Source organism: Salmo salar, chromosome 01, assembly GCF_965601325.2.
Source record: "Salmo salar chromosome 01, fSalSal1, whole genome shotgun sequence".
NCBI lineage: Eukaryota > Metazoa > Chordata > Actinopteri > Salmoniformes > Salmonidae > Salmo > Salmo salar.
The window spans coordinates 2,488,987-2,505,729 of NC_138291.1; the positions used below are offsets into that span (position 1 = coordinate 2,488,987).

The 16,743-nt window shown below is 31.6% G+C and overlaps 1 protein-coding gene across 2 annotated transcripts in view; it reads left to right on the plus strand.

Moving 5' to 3' along the window:
- The window catches only part of LOC106593885 (lysyl oxidase homolog 3B), a 106,295-nt gene that overhangs the window by 55,805 nt on the left and 33,747 nt on the right, over positions 1 to 16,743 (plus strand). For both annotated transcript variants that reach the window (XM_045704320.2, XM_045704305.2), the window contains exon 4: positions 294 to 505. In XM_045704320.2, coding sequence (XP_045560276.2) covers positions 294 to 505 — 212 coding nt within the window. The remainder of the gene's footprint in view (positions 1 to 293; positions 506 to 16,743) is intronic.

Consider the following 16,743-nt stretch of genomic DNA (forward strand, 5'->3'; position numbering starts at 1 on the left):
ACACAGTAGCCTGCCCTGATTCCAGATCAGTTTTGTATCTGTATCTGTGCTGCTGCTGTCTTGTCCTAGGTGTTATCAAGACACCACAAAGAGATCTGGCAACATGCTATGTAACGTTAGCCTCGTCGGACCATACTGCTCTTGAGTGATCCCATTCTGTTCCTTTTACAAAGCGAGTCAGGATGTTGGATCAGGCTAACGCGACTCAGGAGGCCTGTTTTATTGCTCTGAGGGGTCACCGGCCTCACCCCAGCGCTCTGTATAACCCCTGACCCCTAAACCCGTCGTTACAGGCACAGGTGGACGAGAACAAGGTGGAGAAGGTGCGTCTGCGTCCGCTGGTGACCACCAAGAAGATGCCCGTCACCGAGGGTGTGGTAGAGATTAAGTACAAGAACGGCTGGGTCCAGATCTGTGATGTGGGGTGGACCACCAAAAACACCCGGGTCATCTGTGGTATGCTGGGGTTCCCTCACGAGAAAAAAGTCAACAAGAACTTCTACAAGTAAGTTTTACATTTTAAATGTACATTTTTGTCATTTTGCAGACACAGTTATCCACAGCGACTTACAGTTTTTGCATTCATCTTAAGGTAGCTAGGAAGCAGGGATTCACTCATACCAGTCATTAACCACGGGTTGGTTGTTTAGCAACAAAACAGACGGTGTTGAAAACATGTAAACTATATTTCGTCACCATATGTTTATTGAAAACATAAATACATTTGCACAATGGGCACTTGTTGTCTCTCAAATACATTGTTACATTTGTTGGTTAGCTAGCTAGCGAATGTTAGTCGTATTAGCATTGACATGAAATCAATCAAAACACGTCAAAACAAGACATGGTATCAATAACAAGACAACAACGAGCTGAAACGAGCCACATACTGTTCCTCACATGGCAGCTTCTTGTCTTTGTTGCTATTTGACCGTTCAGAATCATAACAACGGGCGGCTTCCGGCTAAAACAGTAACCATGGTAACTACTGGGCTCTGTTAGATAGAACAACGGTAACCATGGTAACTACTGGGCTCTGTTAGAGAGAAAGACAGTGACCATGGTAACTACTGGGCTCTGTTAGATAGAACAACGGTAACCATGGTAACTACTGGGCTCTGTTAGAGAGAACAACAGTGACCATGGTAACTACTGGGCTCTGTTAGATAGAACAACGGTAACCATGGTAACTACTGGGCTCTGTTAGAGAGAAAGACAGTGACCATGGTAACTACTGGGCTCTGTTAGATAGAACAACGGTAACCATGGTAACTACTGGGCTCTGTTAGAGAGAACAACAGTGACCATGGTAACTACTGGGCTCTGTTAGATAGAACAACGGTAACCATGGTAACTACTGGGCTCTGTTAGATAGAACAACGGTAACCATGGTAACTACTGGGCTCTGTTAGAGAGAACAACAGTAACCATGGTAACTACTGGGCTCTGTTAGAGAGAACAACAGTAACCATGGTAACTACTGGGCTCTGTTAGAGAGAACATCAGTGACCATGGTAACTACTGGGCTCTGTTAGAGAGAACAACAGTAACCATGGTAACTACTGGGCTCTGTTAGATAGAACAACAGTAACCATAGTAACTACTGGGCTCTGTTAGAGAGAACAACAGTAACCATGGTAACTACTGGGCTCTGTTAGATAGAACAACGGTAACCATGGTAACTACTGGGCTCTGTTAGAGAGAACATCAGTGACCATGGTAACAACTGGGCTCTGTTAGAGAGAACAACAGTAACCATGGTAACTACTGGGCTCTGTTAGATAGAACAACAGTGACCATGGTAACTACTGGGCTCTGTTAGATGGAACAACAGTAACCATGGTAACTACTGGGCTCTGTTAGATGGAACAACAGTAACCATGGTAACTACTGGGCTATGTTAGATAGAACAACAGTAACCATGGTAACTACTGGGCTCTGTTAGATAGAACAACAGTTACCATGGAAATGCAGGAAAACTCCACTGGTGACCAGGGCTCCCATATTCAGACATTAAATCTACAAACACACACAATGAACCACAGACAGAAGAGTCCTTAAGATGTTTGTGTTTGGTTCTGGGACAGGTCTTGTTGGTTTTGTTCCTGTTGTTTATTCTGGGCGTTCTATGCACACAGTGAAGGAAAGGAATGGTAGTGAATTGTCTGCAGAGCTGAACAGAGTCAAACAGAACAGAGCAGAACAGAGCATAAATAGAACAGAGCAGAACAGAACAGAACAGAGCAGAGCAGAGCAGAACAGAACAGAACAGAACAGAACAGAGCAGAGCAGAGCAGAGCAGAGCAGAACAGAACAGAACAGAACAGAACAGAACAGAGCAGAGCAGAGCAGAGCAGAGCAGAGCAGAGCAGAGCAGAACAGAACAGAACAGAACAGAACAGAACAGAACAGAACAGAACAGAGCAGAGCAGATGTTTTTCATGGAGAGGTATGATATTCTGGACAGAGAGAACTACACAGGCTTTTCCAGATACAACAAGACGTTTTCATTTCAAGCAAATGTTTCTGACAACATAAAGTATGTATAGACTGTGTAGTATAGTATCATATAGTGTAGTATAGTATCATATAGTGTAGTATAGTATCATATAGTATAGTGTAGTGTTCTGATTTAAAGAAGCAATAAAAACGGCCTTCTTTAGACTCGTTGAGTATCTGGAGCATCAGCATTTGTGGGTTCGATTACAGGCTCAAAATGGCTAGAAACAAATACCTTTCTTCTGAAACTCGTCAGTCTATTCTTGTTCTGAGAAATGAAGGCTATTCCATGCGAGAAATTGCCAAGAAACTGAAGATCTCGTTCAATGCTGTGTACTACTCCCTTCACAGAACAGCGCAAACTGTCTCTAACCAGAATAGAAAGAGGAGTGGGAGGCCCCGGTGCACAACTGAGCAAGAGGACAAGTACATTAGAGTGTCTAGTTTGAGAAACAGGCGCCTTCAAGTCCTCAACTGAGAGGATAAAATGGCGCCGGAAGGAATGGCAGCAGTTCTACGGGCGTCCAACCAATTGTGTTACTTGTTTTTTTTCCGCAATATTTGTACATTATTTTGTACATAATGTTTCTGCAACCGTATCTTACGGCTGAAAAGAGCTTCTGGATATCAGGACAGCGATCACTCACCTCGGATTAGACTAAGATTTTTTCAACAACAAGCAGGACTCACGATATTCTCCAAACACCCGGCAGGGCCGACATCCCAGTTATTCACAAGAAGAAGCGACACAGGTACAGAGGACGAAGAGCCGGATGCCTCGTCCGGACCCGCAGAAGGCGAGTGGGAAAGCTGCCGTTACCGTCAATATGATTCGCCAAAGTGCAATCATTGGACAATAAACTAGACGAGGTACGATCACGAATATCCTACCAACAGGACATCAAAAACTGTAATATCCTATGTTTCACGGAATCGTGGCTGAATGACGACATGGATATTCAGCTAGCGGGATATACGCTGCACTAGCAGGATAGAACAGCACACTCCGGTAAGACGAGGGGGGGCGGTCTGTGCATATTTGTAAACAACAGCTGGTGCACGAAATCTAAGGAAGTCTCTAGATTTTGCTCGCCTGAAGTAGAGTATATTGTGATAAATTGTAGACCACACTACTTGCCTATAGAGTTCTCAGCTATACTTTTCGTAGCTGTTTATTTACCACCACAGACAGATGCCGGCACTAAGACCGCACTCAGCCAGCTGTCTAAGGAAATAAGCAAAGAGGAAACCACTCACCCAGAGGCGGCGCTCCTAGTGGCCAGAGACTTTAATGCAGGGAAACTTAAATCAGTTCTACCAAATCTCTATCAACATGTTAAATGTGCAACCAGAGGGAAAAAAATTCTCGATCACCTGTACTCCACACACAGAGACACGTAAATAAGCTCTCCCTTGCCCTCCATTTGGTAAATCCGACCACAACTCTATCCTCCTGATTCCTGCTTACAAGCAAAAATTAAAGCAGGAAGCACCAGTGACTCTGTCTATAAAAAAAGTGGTCAGATGAAGCAGATGCTAAACTACAGGACTGTTTTGCTATCACAGACTGGAACATGTTCCGGGATTCTTCCGATGACATTGAGGAGTACACCACATCAGTCACTGGCTTTATCAATAAGTGCATTGAGGACGTCGTCCCCACAGTGACTGTACGTACATACCCCAACCAGAAGCCATGGATTACAGACAACAGTCGCACTGAGCTAAAGGCTAGAGCTGCCGCTTTCAAGGTGCGGGACTCTAACCCGGAAGCTTACAAGAAATCCCGCTATGCCCAGCGATGAACCATCAAACAGGCAAAGCGTCAATACAGGGCTAAGATTGAATCATACGACACTGGCTCCGATGCTCGTCAGATGTGGCAGGGCTTGCAAACTATTACAGACTACAAAGGGAAGCACAGCCGCGAGCTTCCCAGTGACACAAGCCTACCAGATGATCTAAATCACTTCTATGCTCGCTTCAAGACAAGCAACACTGAGGCATGCATGAGAGCATCAGCTGTTCCGGACGACTGTGTGATCACGCTCTCCGTAGCCGACGTGAGTAAGACCTTTAAACAGGTCAACATACACAAGGCTGCGTGGCCAGACGGATTACCAGGACGTGTGCTCCGGGCATGTGCTGACCAACTGGCAGGTGTCTTCACTGACATTTTCAACATGTCCCTGATTGAGTCTAATACCAACATGCTTCAAGCAGACCACCATAGTCCCTGTGCCCAAGAACACAAAGGCAACCTGCCTAAATGACTACAGACCCGTAGCACTCACGTCTGTAGCCATGAAGTGCTTTGAAAGGTTGGTAATGGCTCACATCAACACCATTATCCTAGAAACCCTAGACCCACTCCAATTTACATACCGCTCAAACAGATCCACAGATGATGCAATCTCTATTGCACTCCACACTGCTCTTTCCCACCTGGACAAAAGGAACACCTATGTGAGAATGCTATTCATTGACTACAGCTCAGCATTCAACACCATAGTACCCTCAAAGCTCATCACTAAGCTAAGGACCCTGGGACTAAACACTTCCCTCTGCAACTGGATCCTGGACTTCCTGACGGGCCGCCCCCAGGTGGCGAGGGTAGGTAGCAACACATCTGCCACGCTGATCCTCAACACTGGAGTTCCCCAGGGGTGCGTGCTCAGTCCCCTCCTGTACTCCCTGTTCACCCACGACTGCATGGCCAGGCACGACTCCAACACCATCATTAAGTTTGCAGACGACACAACAGTGGTAGGCCTGATCACCGACAACGACAAGACAGCCTATAGGGAAGAGACCTGGCCGGGTGGTGCCAGAATAACAACCTATCCCTCAACGTAACCAAGACTAAGGAGATGATTGTGCACTACAGGAAAAGGAGCACTGAGCACGCCCCCATTCTCATCGACGGGGCTGTAGTGAAGCAGGTTGAGAGCTTCAAGTTCCTTTGTCCACATCAACAACAAACTAGAATGGTCCAAACACACCAAGACAGTCCTGAAGAGGGCACGACAAAGCCTATTCCCCCTCAGGAAACTAAAAAGATTTGGCATGGGTCCTGAGATCCTCAAAAGGTTCTACAGCTGCAACATCGAGAGCATCCTGACCGGTTGCATCACTGCCTGGTACAGCAATTGCTCGGCCTCCGACCGCAAGGCACTTCAGAGGGTAGTGCGTACGGCCCAGTATATCACTGGGGCAAAGCTGCCTGCCATCCAGGACCTCTACACCAGGCGGTGTCAGAGGAAGGCCCTAAAAATTGTCAAAGACCCCAGCCACCCCAGTCATAGACTGTTCTCTCTGCTACCACACGGCAAGCGGAACCGGAGTGCCAAGTCTAGGATAAAAAGGCTTCTCAACAGTTTTTACCCCCAAGCCATAAGACTCCTGAACAGGTAACTGTTTGCATTGTGTGGAGCACCTTACTGCTGTCCTTTAAACCAAGCTGTCTGTGTTATGGCTGTTATATTGTGTGTGTGTGTGTGTGTGTGTGTGTGTGTGTGTGTGTGTGTGTGTGTGTGTGTGTGTGTGTGTGTGTGTGTGTGTGTGTGTGTGTGTGTGTGTGTGTGTGTGTGTGTGTGTGTGTGTGTGTGTGTGTGTGTGTGTGTGTGTATTATTGAGTCCAGTGTGTGTGTATTATTGAGTCCAGTGTGTGTGTGTGTGAGAACGTCTGTTCACCATCACAAGTGTCTAGGTGATGAGTTGGTGATGTTTCCGTTGCAGAATCCGTCTGAGAAAGAGAGCAGCAGAGAGCAAAGCCAAGGTTAATGTTTCTACTGGTGCCAGGTATAGTTACATCAGGGAACAACCCACTGTCCAAGCCCCCAGAGACTGGGTCTGCGGTCCAAACGCCACACTATCCCTACGTAGTGCACTACTTCTGAACAGGGCCCATTGGGGTAGTGCACTATGTAGGTAATAGGGTTCCATTTAGGATGCAGCCTGCGTTTCTGACAGTGGGTTTCCTGCAGTAGTAGTTGAACTGTATTTACCCAGCTGGCTTTCATTCCCTCACTGCCTCATCTAACTACCACGGTGTGACTACATCTAACTCTACCTTTTATTTAACCGTTCCTAGTCACACAAATGCAACTCAACTACTCTGATTGGCATAGATTGCTCAGGCTGACAAGAACAGTTGAAGTCTGAAGTTTACATACACCTTAGCCAAATACATTTAAACTCAGTTTTTCACCATTTCTGACATTTAATCCAAGTAAAAATTCCCTGTTTTTAGGTCAGTTAGGATCACCACTTTTATTTTAATAATGTGAAATGTCAGAATAATAGTAGAGAGAATGATTTATTTCAGCTTTTATTTCTTTCATCACATTCCCAGTGGGTCAGAAGTTTACATACACTCAATTAGTATTTGGTAGCATTGCCTTTACATTTATTAACTTGGGTCAAACGTTTCGGGTAGCCTTCCACAAGCTTCCCACAATAAGTTGGGGGCATTTTGGCCCATTCCTCCTGACAGAGCTGGTGTAACTGAGTCAGGTTTGTAGGCCTCCTTGCTCACACACGCTTTTTTCAGTTCTGCCCACACAATTTCTATAGGATTGAGGTCAAGGCTTTGTGATGGCCACTCCAATACCTTGACTTTGTTGTCCTTAAAACATTTTGCCACAACTTTGGAAGTATGCTTGGGGTCATTGTCCATTTGGAAGACCCATTTGCGACCAAGCTTTAACTTCCTGACTGATGTCTTGAAATGTTGCTTCAATATATCCACATCATTTTTCTTCCTCATGAAGCCATCTATTTTGTGAAGTGCACCAGTCCCTCCTGCAGCAAAGCACCCCCACAACATGATGCTGCCACCCCCGTGCTTCACGGTTGGGATGGTGTTCTTCGGCTTGCAAGCCTCCCCCTTTTTCCTTCAAACATAACGATGGTCATTATGGCCAAACAGTTCTATTTTTGTTTCATCATACCAGAGGACATTTCTCCAAAAAGTACAATCTTTGTCCCCATGTGCAGTTGCAAACTGTAGTCTGGCTTTTTTATGGCGGTTTTGGAGCAGTGGCTTCTTCCTTGCTGAGCTGCCTTTCAAGTTATGTCGATATAGGACTCCTTTTAGTGTGGATATAGATACTTTTGTGCCCGTTTCCTCCAGCATCTTCACAAGGTCCTTTGCTGTTGTTCTGGGATTGATTTGCACTTTTCGCACCAAGGTACGTTCATCTCTAGGAGACAGAACGCGTCTCCTTCCTGAGCGGTATGACGGCTGCGTGGTCCCATGGTGTTTATACTTGCGTACTATTGTTTGTACAGATGAGCGTGGTACCTTCAGGCGTTTGGAAATTGCTCCCAAGGATGAACCAGACTTGTGGAGGTCTACAATTTCTTTCTGAGGTCATGGCTGATTTCTTTTGATTTTCCCATGATGTCAAGCAAAGAGGCACTGAGTTTGAAGGTAGGCCTTGAAATACATCCACAGGTACACCTCCAATTGACTCTAATGATGTCAATTAGGCTTCTAAAGCCATGACATAATTTTCTGGTATTTTCCAAGCTGTTTAAAGGCATAGTCAACTGAGTGTATGTAAACATCTGACCCACTGGAATTGTGATACAGTGAATTATAAGTGAAATAATCTGTCTGTAAACAATTTTTGGTAAAATGACTTGCACAAAGTAGATGTGCTAACCGACTTGCCAAAACTATAGTTTGTTAACAAGAAAGTTGTGGAGTGGTTGAAAAACGAGTTTTAATGATTCCAACCTAAGTGTATGTAAACTTCCGACTTCAACTGTACATATCCAATGACAATACCAAAGAACTCATTAAGTAAAACTGACTTCAACTGTATAACTCAACAAGAAATGAAACGTTATATTTAGTTATAGTTCTATAGTTTAACATAGTTATATTTCTATAGTTTAACATAGTTATATTTCTATAGTTTAACATAGTTATATTTCTATAGTTTAACATAGTTATATTTAGTTATATTTCTATAGTTTAACATAGTTATAGTTCTATAGTATAACATAGTTATATTTCTATAGTTTAACATAGTTATAGTTCTATAGTTTAACATAGTTATATTTAGTTATATTTCTATAGTTTAACATAGTTATATTTAGTTATATTTCTATAGTTTAACATAGTTATAGTTCTATAGTTTAACATATTTATATTTCTATAGTTTAACATAGTTATATTTCTATAGTTTAACATAGTTATATTTAGTTATATTTCTATAGTTTAACATAGTTATATTTAGTTATATTTCTATAGTTTAACATAGTTATAGTTCTATAGTTTAACATAGTTACAGTTCTATAGTTTAACATAGTTATATTTAGTTATATTTCTATAGTTTAACATTGTTATATTTCTATAGTTTAACATAGTTATATTTAGTTATATTTCTATAGTTTAACATTGTTATATTTAGTTATATTTCTATAGTTTAACATAGTTATAGTTCTATAGTTTAACATAGTTATATTTCTATAGTTTAACATAGTTATATTTCTATAGTTTAACATAGTTATATTTCTATAGTTTAACATAGTTATATTTAGTTATATTTCTATAGTTTAACATAGTTATATTTCTATAGTTTAACATAGTTATATTTCTATAGTTTAACATAGTTATATTTCTATAGTTTAACATAGTTATATTTCTATAGTTTAACATAGTTATATTTCTATAGTTTAACATAGTTATATTTCTATAGTTTAACATAGTTATATTTAGTTATATTTCTATAGTTTAACATAGTTATATTTCTATAGTTTAACATAGTTATATTTAGTTATAGTTCTATAGTTTAACATAGTTATAGTTCTATAGTTTAACATAGTTATTTTTCTATAGTTTAACATAGTTATATTTCTATAGTTTAACATAGTTATATTTAGTTATATTTCTATAGTTTAACATAGTTATATTTAGTTATATTTCTATAGTTTAACATAGTTATATTTCTATAGTTTAACATAGTTATATTTCTATAGTTTAACATAGTTATATTTAGTTATATTTCTATAGTTTAACATAGTTATTTTTCTATAGTTTAACATAGTTATATTTCTATAGTTTAACATAGTTATATTTAGTTATATTTCTATAGTTTAACATAGTTATAGTTCTATAGTTTAACATAGTTATATTTCTATAGTTTAACATAGTTATAGTTCTATAGTTTAACATAGTTATATCACATAGTTATATTTAGTTATAGTTCTATAGTTTAACATGGTTATATTTCTATAGTTTAACATAGTTATAGTTCTATAGTTTAACATAGTTATATTTCTATAGTTTAACATAGTTATATTTAGTTATATTTCTATAGTTTAACATAGTTATATTTCTATAGTTTAACATAGTTATATTTCTATAGTTTAACATAGTTATATTTAGTTATATTTCTATAGTTTAACATAGTTATATTTCTATAGTTTAACATAGTTATAGTTCTATAGTTTAACATGGTTATATTTCTATAGTTTAACATAGTTATATTTAGTTATATTTCTATAGTTTAACATGGTTAGTTTCTATAGTTTAACATAGTTATAGTTCTATAGTTTAACATAGTTATATTTCTATAGTTTAACATAGTTATATTAGTTATATTTCTATAGTTTAACATAGTTATATTTAGTTATATTTCTATAGTTTAACATAGTTATATTTCTATAGTTTAACATAGTTATATTTAGTTATATTTCTATAGTTTAACATAGTTATATTTCTATAGTTTAACATAGTTATAGTTCTATAGTTTAACATAGTTATATTTCTATAGTTTAACATAGTTATATTTAGTTATATTTCTATAGTTTAACATGGTTATTTTTCTATAGTTTAACATAGTTATAGTTCTATAGTTTAACATAGTTATATTTCTATAGTTTAACATAGTTATATTTAGTTATATTTCTATAGTTTAACATAGTTATAGTTCTATAGTTTAACATAGTTATATTTCTATAGTTTAACATAGTTATATTTAGTTATATTTCTATAGTTTAACATAGTTATATTTAGTTATAGTTCTATAGTTTAACATAGTTATAGTTCTATAGTTTAACATAGTTATATTTCTATAGTTTAACATGCAGTTATATTTCTATAGTTTAACATAGTTATATTTCTATAGTTTAACATAGTTACATTTAGTTATAGTTCTATAGTTTAACATGGTTATATTTCTATAGTTTAACATAGTTATAGTTCTATAGTTTAACATAGTTATAGTTCTATAGTTTAACATGGTTATATTTCTATAGTTTAACATGGTTATATTTCTATAGTTTAACATAGTTATAGTTCTATAGTTTAACATAGTTATAGTTCTATAGTTTAACATTGTTATATTTCTATGGTTTAACATAGTTATATTTAGTTATAGTTCTATAGTATAGTTATATTTAGTTATAATTCTATAGTTTAACATAGTTATAATTCTATAGTTTAACAGAGTTACATTTAGTTATATTTCTATAGTTTAACATAGTTATATTTCTATAGTTTAACATAGTTATATTTATATAGTTTAACATAGTTATATTTCTATAGTTTAACATAGTTATATTTAGTTATATTTCTATAGTTTAACATAGTTACAGTTCTATAGTTTAACATAGTTATAGTTCTATAGTTTAACATAGTTACAGTTCTATAGTTTAACATAGTTATAGTTCTATAGTTTAACATAGTTATATTTCTATAGTTTAACATAGTTATAGTTCTATAGTTTAACATAGTTATATTTCTATAGTTTAACATAGTTATATTTCTATAGTTTAACATAGTTATATTTCGATAGTTTAACATAGTTATATTTCTATAGTTTAACATAGTTATATTTCGATAGTTTAACATAGTTATATTTCTATGGTTTAACATAGTTATATTTAGTTATATTTCTATAGTTTAACATAGTTATAGTTCTATAGTTTAACATAGTTATATTTAGTTATAGTTCTATAGTTTAACATAGTTATATTTATATAGTTTAACATAGTTATATTTCTATAGTTTAACATAGTTATATTTCTATAGTTTAACATAGTTATATTTAGTTATATTTCTATAGTTTAACATAGTTATATTTCTATAGTTTAACATAGTTATATTTCTATAGTTTAACATAGTTATATTTCTATAGTTTAACATAGTTATATTTAGTTATATTTCTATAGTTTAACATAGTTATATTTCTATAGTTTAACATAGTTATAGTTCTATAGTTTAACATAGTTATATTTCTATAGTTTAACATAGTTATATTTAGTTATGTTTCTATAGTTTAACATAGTTATATTTCTATAGTTTAACATAGTTATATTTCTATAGTTATATTTAGTTATATTTCTATAGTTTAACATAGTTATATTTCTATAGTTTAACATAGTTATAGTTCTATAGTTTAACATAGTTATAGTTCTATAGTTTAACATAGTTATATTTCTATAGTTTAACATAGTTATATTTAGTTATGTTTCTATAGTTTAACATAGTTATATTTCTATAGTTTAACATAGTTATATTTCTATAGTTTAACATAGTTATATTTCAACATAGTTATATTTAGTTATATTTCTATAGTTTAACATAGTTATATTTCTATAGTTTAACATAGTTATATTTCTATAGTTTAACATAGTTATATTTCTATAGTTTAACATAGTAATATTTCAACATAGTTATATTTAGTTATAGTTCTATAGTTTAACATAGTTATAGTTCTATAGTTTAACATAGTTACAGTTCTATAGTTTAACAGTTATATTTAGTTATATTTCTATAGTTTAACATAGTTATATTTAGTTATATTTCTATAGTTTAACATAGTTATATTTCTATAGTTTAACATAGTTATAGTTCTATAGTTTAACATAGTTATATTTCTATAGTTTAACATAGTTATATTTCTATAGTTTAACATAGTTATATTTCTATAGTTTAACATAGTTATATTTCTATAGTTTAACATAGTTATATTTAGTTATAATTCTATAGTTTAACATAGTTACATTTCTATAGTTTAACATAGTTATAGTTCTATAGTTTAACATAGTTATAGTTCTATAGTTTAACATAGTTATATTTAGTTATATTTCTATAGTTTAACATAGTTACAGTTCTATAGTTTAACATAGTTATAGTTCTATAGTTTAACATAGTTACAGTTCTATAGTTTAACATAGTTATATTTCTATAGTTTAACATAGTTATAGTTCTATAGTTTAACATAGTTATATTTCTATAGTTTAACATAGTTATATTTCTATAGTTTAACATAGTTATATTTCTATAGTTTAACATAGTTATATTTCTATAGTTTAACATGGTTATATTTCTATAGTTTAACATAGTTATATTTCTATAGTTTAACATAGTTATAGTTCTATAGTTTAACATAGTTATAGTTCTATAGTTTAACATAGTTATATTTACTTATAGTTCTATAGTTTAACATAGTTATATTTAGTTATAGTTCTATAGTTTAACATAGTTATATTTCTATAGTTTAACATAGTTATATTTCTATAGTTTAACATAGTTATATTTCTATAGTTTAACATAGTTATATTTAGTTATATTTCTATAGTTTAACATAGTTATATTTCTATAGTTTAACATAGTTATTTTTCTATAGTTTAACATGGTTATATTTCTATAGTTTAACATGGTTATATTTCTATAGTTTAACATAGTTATAGTTCTATAGTTTAACATGGTTATAGTTCTATAGTTTAACATAGTTATATTTCTATGGTTTAACATAGTTATATTTAGTTATAGTTCTATAGTTGTAACATAGTTACAGTTCTATAGTTTAACATAGTTATAGTTCTATAGTTTAACATAGTTACAGTTCTATAGTTTAAGTTCTATAGTATAACATAGTTATATTTCTATAGTTTAACATAGTTATATTTCTATAGTTTAACATAGTTATATTTCTATAGTTTAACATAGTTATAGTTCTATAGTTTAACATAGTTATATTTCTATAGTTTAACATAGTTATAGTTCTATAGTTTAACATAGTTATATTTAGTTATATTTCTATAGTTTAACATAGTTACATTTCTATAGTTTAACATAGTTATATTTCTATATTTCAACATAGTTATATTTAGTTATAGTTCTATAGTTTAACATAGTTATATTTCTATAGTTTAACATGGTTATATTTCTATAGTTTAACATAGTTATAGTTCTATAGTTTAACATGGTTATAGTTCTATAGTTTAACATAGTTATATTTCTATGGTTTAACATAGTTATATTTAGTTATAGTTCTATAGTTGTAACATAGTTACAGTTCTATAGTTTAACATAGTTATAGTTCTATAGTTTAACATAGTTACAGTTCTATAGTTTAAGTTCTATAGTATAACATAGTTATATTTCTATAGTTTAACATAGTTATATTTCTATAGTTTAACATAGTTATATTTCTATAGTTTAACATAGTTATAGTTCTATAGTTTAACATAGTTATATTTCTATATTTCAACATAGTTATATTTAGTTATAGTTCTATAGTTTAACATAGTTACAGTTCTATAGTTTAACATAGTTATAGTTCTATAGTATAACATAGTTATATTTCTATAGTTTAACATAGTTATATTTCTATAGTTTAACATAGTTATATTTCTATAGTTTAACATAGTTATATTTCTATAGTTTAACATGGTTATATTTCTATAGTTTAACATAGTTATAGTTCTATAGTTTAACATAGTTACAGTTCTATAGTTTAACATAGTTATAGTTCTATAGTTTAACATAGTTATAGTTCTATAGTTTAACATAGTTATAGTTCTATAGTTTAACATAGTTATAGTTCTATAGTTTAACATAGTTATAGTTCTATAGTTTAACATAGTTATAGTTCTATAGTTTAACATAGTTATATTTCTATAGTTTAACATAGTTATATTTCTATAGTTTAACATAGTTATATTTAGTTATATTTCTATAGTTTAACATAGTTATATTTAGTTATATTTCTATAGTTTAACATAGTTATAGTTCTATAGTTTAACATAGTTATAGTTCTATAGTTTAACATAGTTATATTTCTATAGTTTAACATAGTTATAGTTCTATAGTTTAACATAGTTATAGTTCTATAGTTTAACATAGTTATAGTTCTATAGTTTAACATAGTTATATTTCTATAGTTTAACATAGTTATATTTCTATAGTTTAACATAGTTATATTTAGTTATATTTCTATAGTTTAACATAGTTACAGTTCTATAGTTTAACATAGTTATAGTTCTATAGTTTAACATAGTTATATTTCTATAGTTTAACATAGTTATATTTAGTTATATTTCTATAGTTTAACATAGTTATATTTCTATAGTTTAACATAGTTATAGTTCTATAGTTTAACATAGTTATAGTTCTATAGTTTAACATAGTTATAGTTCTATAGTTTAACATAGTTATATTTCTATAGTTTAACATAGTTATATTTAGTTATATTTCTATAGTTTAACATAGTTATATTTAGTTATATTTCTATAGTTTAACATAGTTATAGTTCTATAGTTTAACATAGTTATATTTCTATAGTTTAACATAGTTATATTTCTATAGTTTAACATTGTTATATTTAGTTATATTTCTATAGTTTAACATAGTTATAGTTCTATAGTTTAACATAGTTATATTTCTATAGTTTAACATAGTTATATTTCTATAGTTTAACATAGTTATATTTCTATAGTTTAACATAGTTATAGTTCTATAGTTTAACATAGTTATAGTTCTATAGTTTAACATAGTTATATTTAGTTATATTTCTATAGTTTAACATAGTTATATTTCTATAGTTTAACATAGTTATAGTTCTATAGTTTAACATAGTTATAGTTCTATAGTTTAACATAGTTATATTTCTATAGTTTAACATAGTTATATTTCTATAGTTTAACATTGTTATATTTAGTTATATTTCTATAGTTTAACATAGTTATATTTAGTTATATTTCTATAGTTTAACATAGTTATATTTCTATAGTTTAACATAGTTATATTTCTATATTTTAACATAGTTATATTTCTATAGTTTAACATAGTTATATTTCTATAGTTTAACATTGTTATATTTAGTTATATTTCTATAGTTTAACATAGTTATATTTAGTTATATTTCTATAGTTTAACATAGTTATATTTCTATAGTTTAACATAGTTATATTTAGTTATAGTTCTATAGTTTAACATAGTTATATTTCTATAGTTTAACATGGTTATATTTCTATAGTTTAACATAGTTATAGTTCTATAGTTTAACATGGTTATAGTTCTATAGTTTAACATAGTTATATTTCTATGGTTTAACATAGTTATATTTAGTTATAGTTCTATAGTTGTAACATAGTTACAGTTCTATAGTTTAACATAGTTATAGTTCTATAGTTTAACATAGTTACAGTTCTATAGTTTAAGTTCTATAGTATAACATAGTTATATTTCTATAGTTTAACATAGTTATATTTCTATAGTTTAACATAGTTATATTTCTATAGTTTAACATAGTTATAGTTCTATAGTTTAACATAGTTATATTTCTATAGTTTAACATAGTTATATTTCTATATTTCAACATAGTTATATTTAGTTATAGTTCTATAGTTTAACATAGTTACAGTTCTATAGTTTAACATAGTTATAGTTCTATAGTATAACATAGTTATATTTCTATAGTTTAACATAGTTATATTTCTATAGTTTAACATAGTTATATTTCTATAGTTTAACATAGTTATATTTAGTTATAGTTCTATAGTTTAACATAGTTATATTTAGTTATATTTCTATAGTTTAACATAGTTATATTTAGTTATATTTCTATAGTTTAACATAGTTATAGTTCTATAGTTTAACATAGTTATAGTTCTATAGTTTAACATAGTTATATTTAGTTATAGTTCTATAGTTTAACATAGTTATATTTAGTTATATTTCTATAGTTTAACATAGTTATATTTAGTTATATTTCTATAGTTTAACATAGTTATATTTAGTTATAGTTCTATAGTTTAACATAGTTATATTTCTATAGTTTAACATAGTTATATTTAGTTATATTTCTATAGTTTAACATAGTTATAGTTCTATAGTTTAACATAGTTATATTTCTATAGTTTAACATAGTTATATTTCTATAGTTTAACATAGTTATAGTTCTATAGTTTAACATAGTTATAGTTCTATAGTTTAACATA